We start from the raw sequence: 24,068 nt of genomic DNA, 5'->3' as shown, positions 1-24,068 counted from the left end.
ATGTCTTTCCAAGTTATTTTATTCCAAGTTGTGTGTTTCTAAGTTAGGATGTTATATGTTTCTTTTTTGTGTGTTTTTTTAAATTTATAATAGCAAGTTGTGTGTTTCTAAGTCATGATCGTTCTAACTTACGACAGTTCTAAGTTGTGGATCCCACCGCACCGCATGGAGGAGCGGGTCGATCGTGCCGCGCGTGGAGGGGAGCGGAGAGAGTGGAGGGGAGCGGTGAGTGTGGAGGGGCGTGAGTGGGTGGAGAGGGAGGGCGGCAGTCGTGCGCCGGGCGGCGAGCAGGCAGCAGTGTGCCAAGCGGCGGTGTGCTGGCAGGCAGCAGTGTGCCACGTGGCGGGCATGGCGTCCTCCGGGCCCACCGCGCGCGCCCGCTCCATCAAACCGGCCGACAGCAGCGACTCTGACGGCGAGAAGGACAGCGGCCTCGACGACTTCGACATCATCAAGACAATAGGCGAGTGTTCGAGGTGGCGGGTGCAGCACGTGTTCACATAGTTTCAGTAGTGTAGTGCCGAACACACCGAGCTGACAAGCTGTGTGGTCCTAGTCATCTGCGGATCTTTCAAAAATAAGCCTTGCTTGGAAAGGTTAATGTTGCATTATTCGTGCAAACGAAACTGACCAACAGATCTTAACTATGTAAGTATTTAAATTAGCATTATCGTTTTACAGGTTTCTCTTAAATATGAATTTTACTGACACAATATGTTTCTTAATTGCATAGTCGGTGTGCTATTTTATCTGCCTTGGATGCATCTTATGCATACAAACAGTTAAGTTGACATTATTAAAATGTGAAACATTATTGTACGTTTTACTTTCAGTTAGCTGAACTTTTTTTTGTTTCAGATATAAAAATTTATTATTAACAAAATATATACATAAATTAAGAGTCTCTGTGGGTGTGGCTATTTAATATATTTGTACAAATCTACATTTTTACTTCGAACTTGATGAAATTTTGCACACTTCAATTTCAAAACAAGATAAATATTACTAAAATCCATACTAAGTATCTCAAATGAATCTTAAAGAGTTTTTAAAGAGTCTTTTTATCTAATCTCGAGCAAATTTTAGCTGAAGTGCCAGTTCATGCTGGTTTCTTCTACCCTGAAGTTCGTAATGGGAGTTTTTCTAGAGGCCCAAAGGCTTAGTGTGAACCTCAGCATCAGAACGTTTTCTGCTTAATGAAACAAAGGACACAGCAAGTATATAATTTTGCTGTGTAAGAAAGGTCTCTTAAATTAAAATTTAAATACACCAACTTTCTTACATGTCTTAACACAAAAGGGATGTATATGCCCATAAGTTTTTGAAAAATTAAGAAATAATATATATAATTTGATAACAAAATGTTAATAGTCTGAGAAGTTTGTTTATAACAAACATATGCTGTCCATCATCTTCTGTATACCCCGAGCGATAACAAATTTTTATGGTAAGGTTGGAAACTTATATATGTTGTTAATGCCAACATTGCGTAAAATTAGCTTATGTAGCCTTGAGAACATATATAGGCCTAAGCTGTATAGTGCAAATGAGAAAATGAGTAGCTCTGTTATTTTCGTATTCATTTAGTTGGTAATCTTACTTACACAAATTAAAATTTACTTAATTATATGTTTTCCTCTAATTGAACTTTATTTAATATCATGATTTTCAATTTTAAATTATATTTTTATTTAATGGCTCAGTTCTAGTTTATTGTAGTTCCAGTCAGAGCCGGATTCTCTGTGCTGTCTCGAAGCGACGCCCACCTGCCCCTGCGTCCCACGTGCTGTCCACGTGATCGCTAGCAGTTTCTATAAAAAAAAATTGCCCTCTGGGCCCTTTTTTCTTCCCTTTTTTCATACCGCCCACACAACCTGGTGGCAGTTCCGTAAGCTTCCAAGCTCAATTGTTTCTTTGTTACTTACACACGTTGTCCATTGTCCAATGCATTCTTCAGGATGGGTACGGTCTGTGATGGTTGTTACTCATCGTGATTTTCACTCCTAAAATTTTGTGAGTCGTCTCACCTTAGCTAAGGTGGTTATTTGGTACTTAAAAATGCTCTAAATTTCTGGATTACTTTTCTCTGTCCTCCATTTTGGATATTTTTCGAGCTTTTATCTTTTATCTATTTATTGATGTCTTGTTGAATCTTCGTCTTCGTCATCTTGGGGAACATGGTTCTACACCGGCAGCTGTACGCAAGGTTTTTTGGTTTGAACCAGTCGCGGAAACGTCTCATCTTTGCTCAGTCCGTCCTTTCCATTATGAATTATTAAATCATTGTTGTTCGTCCGACCATTTAGATACCTAATGCCTACAAAAGACAATTGTCACTCAGTTTAATTTTGACGTGATAATGTCTTATAAATCGATGAACGCCGGCTGCACGCACGAAAAAGCATGAATCATTGTCACGTTCCGCCTGAGCCGAGCGTGCAAGAACCGGCGAACCACCGTGCAAGAAAATCTTCTATGATATCAAACAGGTTAAGGCAGGCTTTTTAAAAGCAGCAATTTAAAAATTTTGATATGACTTTATTACGTATAATTATCGTCCGTAAACCGACTTTACAGACAATCCCTTTTTATTAGTTGTTATTTCATTTTGTTCCTGAAGAAGCTTAATTTTGTAAACGTTAAAAACCCTAATACATATATATTTATTTTAGAATGTAATTCTTGTGTTATATATATATAAATAATAATGTACTCAGGGGCGTAGCCAGGGGGGGGTTTTAGGGGTTTAAACCCCCCCCTTAGCACCAAATCTTTAATTAATTTCTTATTCATCACTTAAACAAATTTCATATTAAAATTAATAACATTTTTACCATTACAATATTTAAATTTAAGTACCGAAAACTGCTAAAATAGCACTATTTTACACCTTAAAATCCAAAATTTTCCCGGGGGAGGACCCCCGGACCCCCCGCTTTAGTACGGGGGGGGGAGGCATGCTTCTTAACACCCCCCATTCACAAATCCTGGCTACGCCACTGAATGTACTGTATAACGTGGGATATTTACTTATTGACATTGGGCACCGAATTCTATATATGGTGTTTCTCCAGAAATAAATAATTGATTATGAATCCTCTTATTAATATTGCTTTATCCATGTTATTTCACTCATTTGTTCCTGGCTAATTTGTTTCCGCTTACAATACATGTAAGTGTCTAAAATGTGTAGTAAATGAGTGTAGCGTGAATCATAAACTAAATATTCAATTATGAATCCGATTTGTCAAATGTATATTAAAAAAATATGCCAAAGGTTAGGAATTTGACGTAACTAGTTATACCTTCCAAAATGTTAATTTTATTATCTTGCCTTAAAAGAACAATAAAACATAAATGAAATCTATTTGGGTGATCAAGTAGTCTAAATAACATATGTACTAGTTCAGTGATAGTTATCTGCATGCGGAAATATATTCCTAGAGAGCCAAAAATCTAAGTAAAGGTATTTCATACCAGTAATGTCACGATTCACGTAACCTTACGCCTAGTTCAGTTGTTCGGAGACACTTCAAACTCTGCAGCACTGGACCTCTGGATTGCGGTAACCAGAGACAAGGAAGTTTTCGACCAGCTGAAAACTAAGACTACTACTGTTCTAGTTGTAAAATTAGATGACGGCAGTCCAGCATCCTTCTCTGATCCTGAAAAGTCTTTATAATTAATGTGAAACAATCTCACCGACGTAGACAACATGGGATCTTAGATGTATGGCCGTCATGGTTGTGTCGGGATCTCAGGTCTCAAAATTCTTGTGACAGCGACTGACGGCACCGACCATCGTCCTTCAGGAATGGGAAATACGAAGATTCAAACCCAGGATGGTCAGGAACGTAGATATCGACCGAAGTGTAAGTTCATTCTTGAAGTTCGGAAAATCCATAATTCTGTCAAATTAATGCAGAATTTTATGAACTCAAATTGACGTCTATCAAAATAACGGAACTCCGCTGTAGTCTCTTCTTGTGAGCTGAACGGAAATGTAAAGAGAAGTACTACCCTCACTCAGTACATATCTTCCTCTCCAGATAATTTTCCTTATTTTATTTGCTTTTAAAGAATCCATATTCTAAAAACCACTATCGAACGAATACCTGTTTATAGCAACCATAGATGAATTAACCAAAGCCGGAATTGAAAATCCACAGACTTATGCAAGTAGGAATAACGAGAATTTAAACCGCGCTAAATATAGTAATGGTTTTATAAATGCATAGATAAAATAGCTTTGCAATACCATCTTTAACTAGATTTAAGGTTCTCTATTCACATCTTCTTACTTTGCTTTTAACATAAAACATTTTAAATAAATTACATCAATTTTGTACTCATAATCTCATAAAAAAAAGAAAAAAGAAAAAGAAAAACTGTAAACATATTGACGGTTTACAGTACTATGAACCATTAATAGCATGTAACTCGGGTGCACCCTAGGTTTTCAATACTTTTATAATTTTACTAAGTTAACATGGCTTATGGTTCTGCTTAAAAAGCACTGTGAAAGTCAGTCCTGCAAATGCTAACAGTTATTATGTTTGACATTTCCAGACACGAATGTGGGTTAAGATCCTAACCTCCCTCTGCAGGGTTGCATGCATAATTAAAACTACGGCTGCTTGCTTGCGTCAGTTTCCGCCATCGTGGATGGTTAAGACTGTTGCCTATGTAGTCAAGAATTCTGCCAGATTGAAGAGTCAAATTGTTTTCTTAACGGTTGGAACCGTCACAGTGACCAAGTCTGTGGCTTTATAGGCTCTACATGAAGAATTAAGACATAATTGTAATATTTGTTTTTCGTCAGTTACTACAGTATGTAATTTATTAGATCATTCCAATTCTGTTCTTAGTTCATGACTTAGAGGACAAGTGAGAACCTAAGAGCAATAGGAGATCTCCCAACCCCCAATACCCCTCACATCAAACTGGTCATCGGGAATAAGGGGCAATGTTGTCGTTTTCTTAGTCGATTTTAACCAACACGGCTGGTGTTTATGAACGATTTTAATATTTTTTTAAATTCATTTTGCATATTATGGCCTAATAATTGCGGCTAGTGACAAATAGTCCTATACTTAATCGCCGTTAGCTAAAAAATATATATTTCATATTAGTTGGCTATGATATTTCTTCCATCATGGCTAATTTTTATAGCTTTATTCTATTGGTATACAGGTGCCAACTACTTATTGGCTTTAAAATGTGTGTAACAAGGCATGCGAAGTGTCAGCACATTAACATCTAGAAATAGCCTCAACACAGAAGTCAACAGTAGGTAGTTAGTTAAAATGTTGTTCAGTTTTTCAAATGTAAATTATTTTGGGATTGGTTTAGCAGAAACAAAGTTTTATTTGAAACACGACATATGGAAGTGCATACATTAAAGTACACACATATCCCTGTGATCTCATACGCTATTCTTATAATTAATATGTATTATGCTTAATATTTTGTTCCAAAGTTTGTTTTGTTGATAACAATTTCAAAGACAGTGCTATTTTAAAATGCTGATTTTATATTGCATGTACTTATCTTGAAATTTTTTTTAATAAGTTTCAATGCATTATAAAAATTCATAACTGTTTACATTTTGAGAGAAATTATAGAAATACATACACCATTTCATAGCATTTTTTCAATACACATATGTTAAGACTGGCAGATAAAATATGTATGGAACAAATTAAACAAGCAATGGTTAGCTGATATCCTTAACAAATGATTTAATACAAATAAAACTATAGAGAATTGACGTAAAAATATCAATACAACACGGAAAACAAGTGATAATAAACCGACGAAACTACAAGGGCTAAATTGGGCTCAATTAGACTATACCACCGCTGCGGGAAGGCTGACAAGCAGACAATAGGTAAAGATGCAAAAAGAAAATATCTCAGTAATAAATAAGAAATAAAACTTTTGTGTAGTACTATAGAAAAAGTAAAATAACTGTGGTCTATGTCCAAGGTATCCAGGCAACTACCCATATATGTTAGTATTTGTCATATGTATGCCATATGTATGTGTTCCATATGTATATATCATATGTATTGTGTTCATGCATAATTTATTTCAAACTCATTGAAGTGAATAAACTTACCTGATTATCAATATAATATAAAAACAATATATGCTCATTATATCATATATCATATTGGCTTAAATCCTGCGGGTTCCCTACCGCAATTTCAGAGTATTGCAAAAATCCTACCATTGAAAGAAAAGGATGTGATTATTTATAAACAATTTTACAAAATAAAGATAGATGATGAATTTGACAAGTGTATAAAATATTTATTTTATAACAAAAGTTGTACAGATATAAGGCTCCTACTACGGGGTCCAGGGTCTGGATTGTGGATTGTCATAGATCCTCTAAGCGCTGGTTCCTGGTTGTGGATTTTCGATTCCTATCTTGGATTCTGATGTCACGGAGACCATCTTGGATAACCTCGACCTTTGACTTTCACCTTGGGTCCACTATCCTGATTTATGATGTCACATCCGTCATTTTATTTTCTGCCATTTTGGGTTCTATAACTTTCCACCACCATTAAATTGAGCGCCCCACTCACAAACGTTGCTATTTTGGTTATGCATGCCATCTTGGATGCGCATGATGTTATCGTTGCACTTTTCGATACGATTGCCATCTTGGATTCTATAATGTTTTAGTTATGGTGGCCATTTTGATTTCTGATCCCATATCTGCTATCTTGAATCTGACATCAAAGTCACTTTTTTCGATTCTGACATAATGTACACCAGCTTGCTGTCGTCTGCTGGAGGCCACCAACTTGGATGATGTCATGGTCGCCATCTTGTTTTTTCTGTTCTGCTTAAGGCCACCATCTGGGATTCCTCCATCTTTGTTTATGTTGTTTGTTCCTAGAGAACACCATCATAGCTCTGTCTCATGAACATAATGTTTCATTACCAAGCTGTTGTGGTCCTTATCGACATATTAAATAAATTTTTATACAAAATACTTTGGAAGCAATGTGATTCGATCCATTACAGCTCTGACATCTGTGTTGGAAAAGATATGCCTTTAACAGCACGGCCATCGAGAGATTTACCACACTGAGAATTTAATAAGGTATATAAAACAATAACACACACGCGTATTCAAACTTAAATTATTTTTTTTTAATTTGAAGGAATAATATCATCACTTACTAAAGGACATTGCTGCCAACTTTTATTTTTAAATACTTGCTACCAAGAGCGCTAGTTAACACACATCGCCTGCTAGAGAGCACTACTGACGCCATCTTGTTTTCACTAGTCGATATAAGGAGCACTAGTGTCAAGTAGTGTCTCTCTGTGTTGAATGACAATGCTCGTGTCATGTTGCACAAGCTGTAAGTGATCTTTTGCGACGGTGGCATTGGGAGATGTTGTAACACCCTCCGTACTCACCTGGCATGAGTCCTTGTGACTACGACCTCTTTTCTAAGATGAAAGAACACCTTCGAGGCATCCGATTTCCTGATGTTCCGTCTGTGATACGAGTAGTAGGATGCTCCGTCGCTGGCATCAACAAACAACACCTTGCCAACGGTATCCTACAGCTGCCTGACTTCTGGCAAAGGTACAAGACTGTGCTGTTGATTTAATTGAAAGAATGTAATGCTCGTTTTTTTGTACATCCATCAAAGTCTTTTTACCAGTTATGTTGCCTTTACTTTATTTAAAACCCTCGTATATTCTGATATCGTTTGGGAAATAAGTGTGTGCTCGTGTAAGTACACTCGGACAGCCACACAACAAGTACAGTGTTGTTACTCTGTGTAACTAGGTTAAAAAATAGTACAATTAGGAAATCAACATTTATCCATCACAGAAGGTTTAACCAAAACTGGTGTTTTTTTTCTTTTTCGTCTTATGTTAGACCATCTTCTCTATCTAATTGTGGTACTGACAGGTCCATCCTACACTCAAGTGGATCCTATTTCATCTACAAATTAATACATACCACGTATGTTAGTTAACTAAGTATTGGATAACTACCTATACCTGTCTATTAGCGATCAGCTCCTACCAACTTATCAATATTCGCAAACAAACAGTACGTAGCATGACAATATACAATGTAAAAGATTGTCATTCACTAATAACGTTAAATATATGGTTTATCTAGTTCCTGGTGCCGACAAATTTTTGCGTCACCAGAAGTGTATGATTGTTTAACAGACAAAAAATAATGATACGAAAGATGGTATCTTGTATAGCAAACAGGACGATTTTGTCACATTATAAAAGTACAGTCGTATTGATATATCATGCAATAATAGAGCTTATTTATAAAGGTTTGTGATGGTGTTAATCTGTATTTGTTGTAATTGCGGTGGGCGCAGAGTGGCGCATTTCTTTCCCTGTGCTGTACCGGGGGACGTGCAACACGAGACGTACTTTTTGAATAACGAGCGAGAAAGTGATAATTGTAAATATTGGTTTATTTTAAACTTATAGGTATTCACAAAACATAAACAAACGCACATGCTTTCTGGTTCAATGACTATAGTCTGGAGGTACACTCATTCTCATAAACCTCCAAATTGCTGCAAAATATAACTTTCGTAGGATAAATTATCATAAATACAATAATTTTTTCAACCCTTGTTTATTGAGGCATATTATATTTCCCCAAAAAAATACTCAATAAAATTTTTAAGCCTCAGAAATATTTTATCACGACTTTACTTTAATCAAAACACTTATTGAAATGTTTCCATCATTATTAAATAATTAGAAACTATGCAACTACTTGATGTTACTTAAAATGATTATATACATGTATACATAAAAATATATTATATCAGCAATTACATCTACATTCGATTTATTTTATTACAACATTGATTACCTTTAAAAACATTTATAAGCTTTATTAAAGTCTGCAAAAATATGATTCATACTATCGTTCATTAAAAGAAGACTTAACTTAAATTCAGTGTAACTAACTGTCGTATCGCACTATCTTTTAGTAAACACGCCTCGAACACTGAGGGTGCAAATGACAGCAGCCCTCGAGCCTACTCGCTCGTCAGCTCTCTGGCCGTGGTAACTCGTCATCATACCGTCCTAGCACTCGCACCGCGGCTCGTTGCACATACTCTGTGTCCTGCGTAGCGAGTAAACTCGCAACTGCGCTGGATTCTTCTAGCCCACATAAACCGTTCATACCAAGAAATTACGTTTTTCACGCAACACCAAAAACTGTTCACTGGCTGCGGTTTCTAGTAAGTTTTTGAATTGTGTTAATTGCTCTAACAACACAGCGTCCTAACAATTCTGTTGCTTGCCCCTTAGCCAGCCGATCTAATTTATGTTTGCCACAACTTTCATTACTTCCTTACTCGTTGGCAATGAATGTACTTCTGACCGCCTTCTTGACGAGGCATCTTTCTTTTAGCATAGAGTTACCTCTACAACAAACATCAGCTTTAATATTTTTACTATGTTACTCCACTTCAAATGTACATTTTTTTTATTTATTACGGAATACCCTCAATCACCGTAACTACCATGCTACATTACATTGTTAACTAGCATAACCATTCTTCGTGACGCTCTTACCTTCTGACGTAGACTCGCTCTATGTCCTCGATACCGCAGTCCTCCGGCTCGGTGATGGACGAAGTCCGGCTATTGAATAATGCATCGATGTCTTATAAATAAATAGGCGAAGTCCAGTAGAAATCATCGTGTTACTTGTTCCGGCAGCATGGCAACTTACGACGTCGGCAGTCTGAACGCAGCTTCGAAGACAAGGTAGCACTGGCTGCACGACAAGGGGTGGTCTCCTGTAGCCATTCGACTCTCTCATTGGCCTGCCGGGGTCCCCTATTTACATCTCCAGCAAGGGAAGCGAACTCTTCCTTCTGGACTGTTCAACATCGCTGTCACCACACGATGGCTATGGCGATGACGTCAAGCCAAAAGCAGGCAGCCATCTTGGGAAACTAGTGGCTGGCCCGCGTGTCGCTGATACAAGGTAGCAAGGAGATCGCCACCAGATGGCACATCGGCTCATGCCTGTCTCGTCCAAAAACGTTTATGGGAGAAGTTACATTGTTGATTGCTAGTCGCAGACCATGCATTAGATAGGTTCATTATTCTTCTGGCATTTTAAGATATTGTTCGGGTTATTAAGTTAAGATGTTAATACACAAGTTAAATTCACAAAGCTTGAAAACTATTCCAATCTAAATTATATATTAGTGAGGGAACGCAAGCGTGGAAGAAGATTCATAATAATTAAATCACAAATGCCCTGCTGGTGAATATCACGAACAAATTGAGAGAAGATCTTTTACGAGTATGGATACTATATATCTACGTTATGTTGACAAACCCGCCAGTGTTGCCAACTACGGGATCTACATCTACACAGTGTCGTGTATACTTACTACAGCATATCAACAGCCAATATTATGCAGTAATGGATGCCTGCATTACGGTGACAAGAGATGGCTGTGTTGCACAGTAACAACGAGTCTGCCGTGAGATGAACTAATATTCGAACTTTTGCGCACGATTTTGACAACAGCTGCGTTGCCATGTGCCATAAAACTTGAGTTTCAAACATCTAAAAAATCAGTGAAACTTGAGGGTTTTAGACTGTGTTTTGTATGTGGGACGGCATCTTTACTGGAACATTGGATCAGTGAGTTAAGTCTAAATTTGTTATGAATTTTCAGTATTGTAAAATGATAAATTTTAGCAATAATAACGTTACTAAATCATTTAAATATAGTTTTTTTTGTTAGGGTGGAATTTTGTATATTTCAACTACTTTTAGTACAATTTCATATCATTTTTAGTAACAAATCTCCTTGCACAGCATCTTGAGTTAACATGACCTGATTTGGTCGTCAGTTGCACGAAGTTTAAAAGTTGAATTTTGTTTTTGAGTCTTCGAATGTACGGTCATTTTGCTTGAGGACAAGTTATCGGTTGTTCTAAAAGAAGTACGTTTGTGCAATGTATGTAATTGACATTGTTATGTGGCATTAAGTTGTATATGTTTCCCAAAAATAGTATTTGAATCTCCTGAAATTATCTGCGTTGTGTTGTAATGAAACATTAAAAATCGCAGTTTAGTCTACAGGGCAAACGTCATTGTCCGTGTTGGATGTTACAATGGAATATTGTATGCAGAGTCTGTTGAAGATTACAAGTTTGAGTGCACTAATTGCATGATTAGAAGATAAAGAATTGTAAGTAAAGATGTTAAACATTGTTGTGTGTAACTATAGTGGTTTTCTGGTGTGAATTAAAACTTGATACTAGATTAACAATAGATGCACCACCATAAAAATAAGTTATTACTCAGATATGTTTCTATCGGCTAAGCTAGCAATTGAGAAGTAAAGTGTAATTTTTCTGAACCATAGTTAGATATGTGAAAAGATTTGAATAAGACATTTGTCAACTCAGCAATCAATTACTCTAATAGTGTTGAAGATTGGACTTTTACTTTACGTGACCATAGTATTTTCAGCGTTATTAGTATGATTTTTGTTTAGTGATAACTTTTTTGATGATTTGGCATATCTAAAAATACATTTTATTCATTATATGTTTGAAATGACAAATAATTATTCAGGTTTTATGTTAGTAGTTCGTAGTTATGATTTATGAATGTTCATTTTAAACTACAATTAACTTTATAATAATGTAAACATAGATAATTTCAAAATTATGAATTTAAATTGTTATGGCGCCCAACATATGTTTATGATTATGTTCACTAACATACAGTACAGAAAATAGTTTACACAAAGTAGGCCACTGCTTTCTTTTAACTCTTGTACTGTGAGTGGTGCAGCATGAAAGCCAAAGTTCTGCTGCCATATGCTGTAGAACTACAGCCGCGTCACTTTAGGGAAAAGTTTTACAAATATTTTGCTTTCGTGATTTATTAATTTTCTTGAATTCATTTGATTTCATAAATAAATAATTGATTGTTGAGCAATGGTTTAATCATTTCAAGAAATTGTTTATTCAATTATTTTAATAACTTTCAAGTCCTATTCATATTCGAAGACTACCAGGAGCTTAGAGCCGATATTAATGTTACATGCATTTCATAAGTTGGTATCCATTTGTATGTAGCCTTTGTCGTAAAGCTGTTTTTATTTCTAGTATTTAATTTATAAACCCGTTGGAAATGTGATATAAGCTCTTTGTAATTTTTGACTGAATTCCATAAATAAACATTTTTACGACAATGACTTCATACAAACAATTAGTCAAAAATTATATTCACATTAAAACCAATTTTAAATAAATGAGAGCTTACATATTGATCACACTTAAATGTTTTTAAAACAGTTTCGAAAACCTTAAATAAATAAAATTGTTTATAAGCTTTCACAGGAGTTTGAATTCCAATCGAGGTAAAATAAAGCGACATTACTTAGGAAACCAGCCAACAATAAGCGATGTAGAGACCCGTGAATTTCGCGGATTCATTTCGTGTTATTCTAAAATTCAAATAATTATACCTTAGTGCTGCTTCTGTCATTGGTTCTCTGTTAATCTGGAGGACTGAGGGCCAATTAGAGACCCTCACTCATAGAAATGTCGAATCACAGGCCACCCAGTCGAGACGACTCACAAGTCAACAGCCAATGAACAGTTGGCATTTGCCCGAGTGTGTAGAGGATATTGGAGTCTATCCTGGAGGTCATTGAATCCGCGAAATTCACGGGTCTCTAGCGATGAGGCAGGCGAGTGTTGGTGTAGCGTCGAGCGCTAGCCGAGAGCATCCAGGCACAGCGGCGGCTACTTTCTCCGCGCGATGCGTGTCACGACCTGGAAGATGCTTACTCTCTCCCGCCGGCCTGACCGCGGGTCTATGAGACTGCTCGCCTGACCGCGGGCCTGTGAGACTGCTCGCCTCTCCAGCACTGCCCAACGCCAGCGCTCTTACAGGCTGGAGTGCCACGCCCACATTGAGATCAACATACCGTGTGTTTTCATATGCAAATCTTGGTTTGGAATTTATTGGAATACATATGCTTGTATATGCTGTAATATCTGGTGAAAATTAAATCACTTACACATCAATAAAGATGCTTTAAATGTTCCTGTGGTTCATTTATATAATTTTACTTATGTATGGCGCATTTTGGAGCACAATGCGAGATGGTGTTCGCCTATTTTTTCTGTACGAAGTTTTTTTTAATGTGTTTTTTTCATAACTGTAACACTACTAAATGAAGTGTTTTGTTAAATTGTGCAATAAATTGTAACTTGAAAACCCAAACTTGATTTTTTTTTTCCGATGATTATTAAAGTTAACTTAATATCAGCACAATGAAGTTTTAAAATTGCAATAATTATACAAATGAGTGTGTTTTATACATGCTTAGCTGGTATGGAATATGTGTAAAGGTAATTTTTTTTTTTGTTCTTAGACTTTTTCCAAATGTTTCTCCTAAGAAACTTTTGTCAGGTTTTAGTACACCAGGCTCTTAGTCTTAGCACTGTTCTGTATGCTCAATCTAGACCCACGTCTTGCAAGTGAAATAAGTTCGTGAATGTTGAAAACTTTTATAGACTGGATTAGTTATTTGTTTTTAGTGTTACTATATGCGTGTCCTCGGGGTTTCGCATATACATTAAATTTTAAACTAGTATCACACTCAATAATCGTACGTAGAGGTAAATATGGAGGAGTGGGGCGTCACGTATGTACAGATCATGTGAAAACCAACCGTCGACACGATTTTAAAGTATTTTTAATGTAGCCAACCTAACCCATTATTTCAAATGGAGCTAAGCTAAAATATGGACTCGTTAGAACTGCAGTAATACCTATGATTACTACCGGAACTATTGCAATGCTGTTTTGAAAAATTATCACTAAAAAAATTTCACATTTTTACCTTTTTTATTTCGGTGGCATTCCTATCCTTCATAATGAGCAAAGTAGAGAAATGCTTCAGGACTGATACACTACAATGAATTTCCTGAGTTTTAAAGAAAATGATAATTCAAAATTTATATATTTAAGGAGTGAAAAACATGCACTGCTACAAACTACAAGTAATATCTCGACTGCTTATAACTTATCTATCAAGTGACTCGTTTTAAACAATGTGCTATTTTAAGTTTATGATTTTTCTGTATTGTGAGTATAAAATTTAAATATATTTTAATTCGGGTTTTAAGCACGTTTACAGAAGATTAATATGAAATCTGAATTTTCCTCGTATTAATTTTTAACTGGGGCTCGCCGTGTAGGAAGTGGAGTTGCGGGCAATGTTTGCGTGTGTGGGTGGCTGGCGGGTGGCTATCGGGCACAAGTGTGTGTGGGTGCTGTGATAGGCGCGATGGCTTGGAGCACGTCTGCTCAGCCAGGCGGGCTGTATGGAGTGGCTACTGGTGAAGATTTCAGAACAACACTACTGTGGTATTGTGTTCAAGTACCGCGGAAAATAAGTACTGTCTTTTCAGTATTTTAGAAATTTTACAAATGTATGAAGTTGGTATTTTAAGTATTTCGCCAGCCTTAGTTACCAATTGAAGTAGAATTGTAATAGAAATATGTCGTTTAGAATTTTTGCCAGCTATATATTTGAACTATATCAAAGTAAAAAAAGGCCTTTAACTTAATTTCGTGACTCCCAGTTAGGCAAAACTTTAATCTAAATTTAATAATTTTCAATATTGTATATAACTCTTGTATTTTTCTATAATTCCCTTAATATTTGCGAAATATTATGGCCAAGACAGAAAGATGGTTTATTTTCGTTTTCTATTTATTTTTATATTTATTTATTTTTTTGACACCAGGTTGTAGTATTTCAGCATTTCAGGTACCTATTTTACACAATTTATGATGTAGGCATATTTTTTGTTCTCTTTTTGGGTATACATTTTTAAAAATAGTTTAATATTTAATGTTATTCAGTGTGTTTTGGCAATATTTCGGGGTGCAAGTTTGGTTCACAGCCTTTTATGTGGTCATGTATTCAGCTGAACAGAATTTTTCGTAAAATTATAGACCAATTTAAGTTAGTTAATTGTTTATTTAATTTGCTATTGTTACAATTCCAAGCCCTAATTCTTTGGAGATTCTGCATTTTTTTCTTCTTGGTTCAACGCCTAGCGTGCGTATTTTGGAGGAAAACAGTTCACATATAAATTGTAATTTAGTTTTTTTTTTTTTTTTTTTTTTTTTATAATTTTGAGAATACTAGCTGGGTGTTGAGTTAGTGGGATCTGACTCTACAAAAGAGGAGGTGACTCAATTACAAGGTTACTATTTTCTAGTTTGTGTAGTTGATGAAAGCTTAGTGTTTTTGATTACATTTTCTTTCATATTTGACGTTTTCTTAAAACAAATTGCTTTTATAAATTTTCCTTCGCTGTCAAGATCAAGTTATAATGATTACTTTGAGTTGGTTAGTGGTAGTACTGTGTTATGAACCTTTGTGTTAAATAAATTTACAAATTGTGATTTCTGTAATAGTTTTTTTTTGCCAGTATTTCCGGCTTGGGAAAGTTGAGTTGTGTCCCTGACAATTTCAACCCTGGCCTTATTTATTCCCAAAGTTACAGGTGGCTTCTTCTTTTGAAATGTTGGGAGCTCAGTGGTGCTATCGACGCGTGATGTTGTGGAATGCTCGGTTTGCTTGCAGAGAAAGAATACTGTCAGGCTAGAGTTTGATTGTCAGAATGCTTGTAAATGTGGGACAGCTGTATGAGCAGATCGCGGCGCACATGTATGCAGGTCCTCAGAAAGAGCCTGAAGTCATGAAAGAAGAGAAAGGATATAAATGACTGCGAGGGGCAACGGAGATGGACCGTAGAGCGTCGAAACTACTTGGCAGCCAGCCTGCCGGGAATATAAGTGTGATGTAAGAGCCAGGAATACACAATTTGGCGGAGTGGACGACTGTTTCTAGCAGTGAGATGTGGAAGTTCATTATGCCTCCTCGGCTGTGCTTTCAGCGGTTTAGTTCAACTGCGATGTTGAACACGTCTTGGTAGCCGTGTTCCATTGCCCTTTTCAAGGGACTATACCAGAGTTTATAAATACTTGTATAACACATTTTTCATTCATAAAAAAGGAAAATTTATGTATTTTTTTCAGTTAAATGTCATTAAAACGAACTTCTCATGTTTATAATATTTTAAAAATATTTTTATGTTTTTTATTAATTGTGTATTTTTCTCTAAATTAAAGGAATTATTTCATCCATCCAGTTTTAATTAGACTTTGGTACTTTTTTATTGGTAAATTGCGAAGAAAAGCTGCCTATTGCAGCGTTTACAGTGGTGCGAATTCCGGGGGAAAAAAAATCTTTTACATCGATTTTCATTTCATGGTCCATAGAACCCAAAACCATCGCCAACTCAAAAGTTTATATATATTTATATACGTATAACTTTACTTTATTTGTACATGGCAAGTAACGCGATTTTTCACAAATCACGTCTAACTGTTAGATAAATAATATAGTATGGAAAATTTTTATTTGAGTTCTTTAATGGGCTAAATCCTAACAAAGGGGTAGTAGAAGTAGTAGTAGTAGTAGTAGTAGTAGTAGTAGTAGTAGTAGTAGTAGTAGTAGTAGTATTAGTAGTAGTATCTGGTTTGACTGGAGTTAATCAAATAAAAAATTACTACATAGATAATACGCACATATTAGTATTTAGTAAACTGAGATTTTTAGACGTTAAATTTTACATAAAGCGTTAATTAGTGCTTAATGTATGTGGCGTGCGAGGGCGCTGTGCCTCCCCTCTGGCGGCAGTCTTCAGTACTTGAAGGTACAAGGCAGGCGTGACTGTCACGTGTGGAAGCTGCAACGCTTACATCACTGAGATCTGCGTGCCGGTAAATCTTATTAATCAAACCTTGGGTCCTTAGTGAACCACGAATACCTGGGCCAGTCTGACTTCTCCTTAGCCACGCGACCGCACCACACAGGGACGCCTCGCCAGAGGGTGTAGACGAGTAACGTGATTGGCCGTGTAAGTTTGTAGCATACAGACTCAGGCTCAGTACCTGCTCATCGGCTCGTGTGGATGAAACCACGGCCGCCAGTAGTTCTGCGCCCAACCTCCTCAGCAATCAACTACCTATGAGGAGAAGGGGGTGCTCAAGGATGTGGTTAGTTGGCAGGGTCTTCACAACACTGGGGCCGGCGACCCACACCAGCCCTGGGTCAGTCCGGGCTAACCTGGCGCCCTCCTGGACCTAGCTCATAGTTGCATTATTGTAAATTACCTCCGCGGCACTGAGTTCAACCCGGTTCTCAGTCACGGGACCGGCAGGTGGTGGCAACAGAAAGAGCTGCAAATAAACGCTTGTATGGTTCAGAATATGCAAGGGCGCACACATGGCGAAGGGAGTAAGGAGGGCTGAAACGTTTTGTGAATCCTAAAAAGTAATTTAAATAATTAAAGTATACAAATATCCACCATAAAATGATAATGTAGTAAGTTTTTCATAAGATTAATTACAAAAGTTTTATTCTACTGTCTTAGCCTTGATGTATTCACATTTATATAAACTTTTATATCCCTTCCTCCCAAAAAAGTTCCTGGGTGAGACCCTGATAATATGTTTAGCCATGGATGAGTCAGTTTCATCGTTTAGGTAACATACATTTATTATTTTTTACGTGGCTTTTTGGCATTCTTAAAAACATCAAAACTGAAACGGGAGATTATTAAAATAATACATGTTACTACTGTTTGTCAAACCCGTATTTAATATTCATCAATAATTATGATAAGCATTTCATATTTTGATTATGTGAATTTCTGAATCAAGGCATTTTGTATTATTTTGCAAAACATTTTTTTTAAATTAATTGAATTGTCGTGGTACATTTGGTTACATTGTGAATACCTACTTATTTACTGTATATATAATCATAATTCAGCCAATATCAAGCTATATTTCAATCATGTGTTTAAAATGTGCTTTAATTAAAAAAATCTATTTAAATTTGAGTACTTTACTTCATGTGTTACATATATTTAATTGGGCGGCTTAATGCCATGTACAAATGATGTGTGGGTCTTATTGCTGCTTACGTATATTCGTAGCATAGGTAAACAAGCTCGAAATTTGTGCATTAAAGAATGATAGAAGAGTACTTTTTCGCAGAGAGTAAAACCTTGTGTGTTTCGACAGGTTTCGTTCTGTTTTAATCTTTCCATCGGCGATTATTTGTTTATTGATCGAAAAATGCGAATTTAGCAGGCAGTTCTCTTCACTTCAAACGTAAGAGTCTTGCTCGTGAGCCATTTTGCCGAGCTGGACTCGCGAGTCGGACTCGTACGTGATTGGGAGGTTTACTCACGCATGTCTGGTTCGGGTATTTTTGACTACTATCCGAACTTTGCTCGTAGATTTCAATATTATAAAAAAATCAAAGAAAGTTGCAGCTGCAGTGGTCATCTTAGACGAATGTAGTTGTGTTACAAGGAGTAGAAAAAAGTATAATATGGAACTGTGTCTAAGAAATGGTTACAACAAAAACAAGGATTCACACATCTAAATTTAATAAACTGTGTCAGAGTTGACAGTCCTGATGCCTACAAACACTATTTTATAATTACTGATGAGAATACCCAGTATTTGCTCAAAATGTAACCCTGTTTACAGCAAATCATTTCACTGTAATGCGAGATGCTACATCACGTGAAGCACGTCTTGCAGCGACTGTTAGATTTCTCGCAACAGGCCGCTCATTTTTAATAATTCAAACATTGGGAAAAACAATTCCGGAAACTGGTAAGTCATATACAAAGTCTCTTAAAGCAAAATATTTGTAAGTGAGGTAAATATTCGGTAACGAACTAACAGGTCACACTAACACAAGTGTGTTCAACACATTACATCCATTGATGATATTTGTTGATTTGTTTTAATTGAGACATGAATGGCGGTTTTTATATCCTCTAGTCAGTATTTCTGCCTAAAACTCCCCTTTACTTTTTTAAGTATGTATTTTTCTGTAAATATATGAAACACTAAACGAACTAATTACGAACAGATCGACGATTACTCATCGGAATAGCCATATGTTTCTGTATTAGTAAATTATTTCACTTCAGCTAGACGCTTTTGGGGCACTTACATGGATTATGCTGACTTACAAATTACTGATTTATCAACTTAACGTCTTACATAAATAAAGGTCTTAAAAATGCCTACATAAAAGTCCGCGATAGCATATGTCTAACTTTTAAGGATGACCCACAGTAACTTTATGCTAGTATGTATATAATTTTTGTAAACACCGGAAACTTACGAGAAATTGATGACTATAAGTAATTTTTTATTTAATCTAATTGACGTGTCATTAGTAGATCTAGTGCGTGCGAAGCCGGGTACCGCTAGTTCGTCTATTAACGTAATCGGAAAGTCAAGCCACATAACGCCTTCGACATGGCAGCCGACATCGTTCCTGCTCACAGAACCTCACAGACTGCAGAGCCCGAGTCCAAGCTCGTTACAGACCACAGACGAGCCAGACTCGTACGTGTATGGCCAGCTTAACTCCTTTTTGACCATGGATTCAGGATACATCCTATCTGGTAAAATATAATGGTCACTGGTTGTATAAAAAATTATAAAAATTAAAATTTCCTGTTTTGAGGTGAAATTTTCTTTTTGATTCCCCAAAAAATTTTGGAATGCTGAAATTTCCCCTTCGAGTCTTAAATTTGCAAGCTTCCAATAAGCTTCCGGAGGGGAGCTTGGACCTTGACCTGGATTTAGATCACCATCGTTGCATTTTTTGTGACGGCCATCATCCTGAAAATCCGTACATTTGCTAGAAATTCGGAACAATTTTTTTTACCTATAAAAATTTTAATTGTAAAATTTAATATTTCATCGTTGCAATTTTCGTTATAGTCGTCATCTTGAAAGTCCGTAAATATGACTTAGAAATTTGGGAAATAATTTACAATTCTTAAAAGTAAGACTCGCATGGAAACTGTGCCGACTCACATATACATGACACGTTTTGCATGGTGAGGCTGTAAGTATTAATCGGGCAGTATTTTCATGTTTTTCGGGAACATTGTCAGTTTTCTGGAAACGATACCATTTGAAAACTGGGAAAACTACAAACGCATCATGGATAATTTATTAATTTATTTAATGATATTTGCGGCTGAAAATTGTTAAAATGGTTTTCAGGCTAAATATTATAAACTAAATTGAATAAAATACCGCTCCAAAGAAAATATATTATGAAAACAAATTTTTGCCTTAAAACCAACTCTATATATAATCTCTTCATAAAAACAAGTTTTGTCTGCTGCTACTTATTTAGGAACTCAGAAGTGAAAGCGACTTGTGCCCCAGCTGTAAATATTTATGCTCAATAAAAACTCTCTAATAAAGGAACCTGTGTGATGTGATGTCTCACCTCAGCGCGACAGAGCTTCTCTGAACACAGACCATGCTGCCCATAAAGTGTCGACGGATGTCACAACAGCAATATTAAGTCAAGAATCTCGTGCCAATTGTTATTTGAAGGAATAAAAAAAATCATTTTCAGGCCGCGGGATTATCGTTGAATTTTAGTCGATAATCCAAAACCGCTTGGAAAGCGTCTACCTTATAAACTAAGTGTATATTTGACAGCTACACAAAAAGAGTCATTTCACTCATAAGCCCCCGCGTCTCTTGGCTGTGGGGCTCCATAAATAACATTTCTGAATCAACAAATCGTTAGTTTTAGGACCATAACCATCACCAGGTACAGAACTATTGGCAACAATTGAGAGGTTAGAATAAGACTTTTATAATAAATCTTCTGTATAGCTGCTACTAAAATATATATTTCAACCACCTATTCTGGCGTGATTTTTGTCCCAGTCCTGTCCATTTCAGTTATAAAACCTCTTGCAAAGATTAGGAATGCCTCAAAGTTAATTATTTTCTGCCTTTCAGCATATTACCAGCTTTGTCCAAGGCGCTTGAATTTATAGCATACCAGCAAATTTCTAGGTTTTTACACAATAATACTCTTCTCGATAACTTTAAATCGGGTTTACGTAGTTGTCACGGCACCTGCACTGCCCTAATTAATATCACAGGTTATATGAATTTAGCCATGGATGGCCAGTACGTAACAATACTAGTGCTGTTCGATTTCAGCAAAGCATTTAATACGGTTGATCACAACATTCATTACTACATAGTATAAAACAAAGTCGCTTCCCGCTGTCTGTCTGTCCCTATGTATGCTTAGATCTTTAAAACTACGCAACGGATTTTGATGCGTTTTTTTTAAATAGATAGAGTGATTCAAGAGGAAGGTTTATATGTATAATACATGCATAATATAGTAGAGAAACACTGATAATTTTAGAGGTTTATAATGTGATGTAAATATATTTTTTTTTTGCGCTTACATTTCAAACGCTGGCTGAACCCTACGAGATAGATCATGTTGTTGATAATTGTTAAATATTTTTTTTGTTTTTAGTCTATATTTATATTTATAATTAGTATATTTAGTATCAGCATTGCACCCGTGCGAAGCCGGGGCGGGTCGCTAGTTTGGAATAAATGAGGTATTATTTCGATGTTTCTGAAAGTGCGTCGTAATGGCTGCGGTCGCCAGCAGAGCGTTGCAACAGACGGCGGCCACTGGCTGCGGACTGCCGCAGCGCCTGTGTTCTTGTTCGTCAGTGCTTGCCCCAAGCTCCCTGAGAACACCTGCTCCGTGCTAGAGTCGGTGGTTGACTGTTCATTCACGTGAATCTCAATCAATATTGATAGGATTAAACATATGTTGACTGGATTATGCCTTACTACCAGAAATCACTTTACAAAGAGAAGTAAAGAATTTTGGCGTTTTCCTCAACAGTGATCCATCTTGCTCAAGGCATGTGAGTAATGTAATCTTTTTCTGCACTACACTCGATTCACCGACAATTTTTTTTTTTTTTTTTTTCAGTTTCGTGCGATGGTGATTTTATTGGAGTCTCTAGTACTGCCCATTACTGACTATTGTGATGTGGTATATGATAATTTAACAGATAATCTGGCATAAAAATTACAAAGTATCCAGAATAAATGTTTACGATTGATTTTTAACTTAGTCTCGTGATCACCTCTCTGAGTATTATAACCAGCTTGGTAGTTTACGACTGCATGAAAGTCAGATTTTAAATAGTTTACCCCTTGTTTACAAAGTTTTGAAAAATACTAGCCCAGTTTATTGGTACAAACGACTGGTCTCGTTAAGTAATAGCCACAGTTTTAATACGCAGTCGAAAATGAACCTTAAACTTTATATTCCCGCCCACAAGACGCAATACAATTCCAACTCCTTCACTGTTTCTGCAGCGCGCGATTGTAACAGGCTCCCTGCAGAGTTGCAAGGCTCAGAATCACTCTCGTAGTTGAAACTTAAGTTTGTTAAATACATTGTTCAATGTCGCCAATGATTCCCAAACCACACTCGCTTAAGTGTATGTGTAATGTTTTTAGTCAAACATACACACACATATATGCTGTATCCCTATTTTTAAATTCTTTTAATTTTTAATGTTATTCAACATGTGTTTGTTTTAATTCTTCAGTAGTCTGGATTTTAGTTCTTAAACTATTAGTTTATGTTAGTTTAGTATAATAAGTTTATGAAGTATGATTTTGTGAATTTGTGTAGTACTGAGGTTGAACGTAACTTCGCCATTCTGATATCCATATTTACTATGTATTCTCAACAAAGGTATCTCAAAAGTTACGTTAAATAATGGTCATTGTACTATACTGTATGGATATTAAATTTAACTTTTCTTTATTTCTAAGCCTAAACGAAACCAGGTGTAGAATACGTTATAAATTGAAGTTTATCGTGACTAATAATGTGTGGGTGGTCAAATGTACAACACGAAGAAGATACTGACCAGATGGACTTCATTCGTGTCTGATCGTTGCTGATCTCAAAGGAAGACGTGAGTTATAGCAGTTCGTTCTATATTTGCATTCATAAAATAAATTGAGCGGGTATTTTGATCCAAGTTTGCAACGTTGACCGGTATAGGCCTACCTGGCGGAGCTTACACGTAGACGGTGTCTGTGCAATCCACAGCTCGTGGCTCCAGTTCCCGAGCTGACACCATGCTGACTGCTGACTGCTGACTGCTGACTGCTGACTGCTGACTGCTGACTGCTGACTGCTGACTGCTGACTGCTGACTGCTGACTGCTGACTGCTGACTGCTGACTGCTGACTGCTGACTGCTGACTGCTGACTGCTGACTGCTGACTGCTGACTGCTGACTGCTGACTGCTGACTGCTGACTGCTGACTGCTGACTGCTGACTGCTGACTGCTGACTGCTGACTGCTGACTGCTGACTGCTGACTGCTGACTGCTGACTGCTGACTGCTGACTGCTGACTGCTGACTGCTGACTGCTGACTGCTGACTGCTGACTGCTGACTGCTGACTGCTGACTGCTGACTGCTGACTGCTGACTGCTGACTGCTGACTGCTGACTGCTGACTGCTGACTGCTGACTGCTGACTGCTGACTGCTGACTGCTGACTGCTGACTGCTGACTGCTGACTGCTGACTGCTGACTGCTGACTGCTGACTGCTGACTGCTGACTGCTGACTGCTGACTGCTGACTGCTGACTGCTGACTGCTGACTGCTGACTGCTGACTGCTGACTGCTGACTGCTGACTGCTGACTGCTGACTGCTGACTGCTGACTGCTGACTGCTGACTGCTGACTGCTGACTGCTGACTGCTGACTGCTGACTGCTGACTGCTGACTGCTGACTGCTGACTGCTGACTGCTGACTGCTGACTGCTGACTGCTGACTGCTGACTGCTGACTGCTGACTGCTGACTGCTGACTGCTGACTGCTGACTGCTGACTGCTGACTGCTGACTGCTGACTGCTGACTGCTGACTGCTGACTGCTGACTGCTGACTGCTGACTGCTGACTGCTGACTGCTGACTGCTGACTGCTGACTGCTGACTGCTGACTGCTGACTGCTGACTGCTGACTGCTGACTGCTGACTGCTGACT

The 24,068-nt window shown here is 37.1% G+C and overlaps 1 protein-coding gene across 2 annotated transcripts in view; it reads left to right on the top strand.

Moving 5' to 3' along the window:
• Positions 1–264: 264 nt before the first annotated feature.
• LOC134538907 (cAMP-dependent protein kinase catalytic subunit 3) overlaps positions 265–24,068 on the top strand; it is an 89,251-nt gene continuing 65,447 nt past the window's right edge. Inside the window, exon 1 of one of the 2 annotated variants that reach the window (XM_063380518.1) lies at positions 265–463. In XM_063380518.1, coding sequence (XP_063236588.1) covers positions 349–463 — 115 coding nt within the window. In that variant the 5' untranslated portion in view covers positions 265–348. Of the gene's footprint in view, positions 649–24,068 lie in introns of both variants that reach the window. The other variant, XM_063380519.1, reaches the window with a different exon arrangement.

Source organism: Bacillus rossius, chromosome 14, assembly GCF_032445375.1.
Source record: "Bacillus rossius redtenbacheri isolate Brsri chromosome 14, Brsri_v3, whole genome shotgun sequence".
NCBI classification, from domain to species: domain Eukaryota; kingdom Metazoa; phylum Arthropoda; class Insecta; order Phasmatodea; family Bacillidae; genus Bacillus; species Bacillus rossius.
Note: the sequence above shows the minus strand (reverse complement) of the source record. Positions and strands in the feature narration are given on the sequence as shown.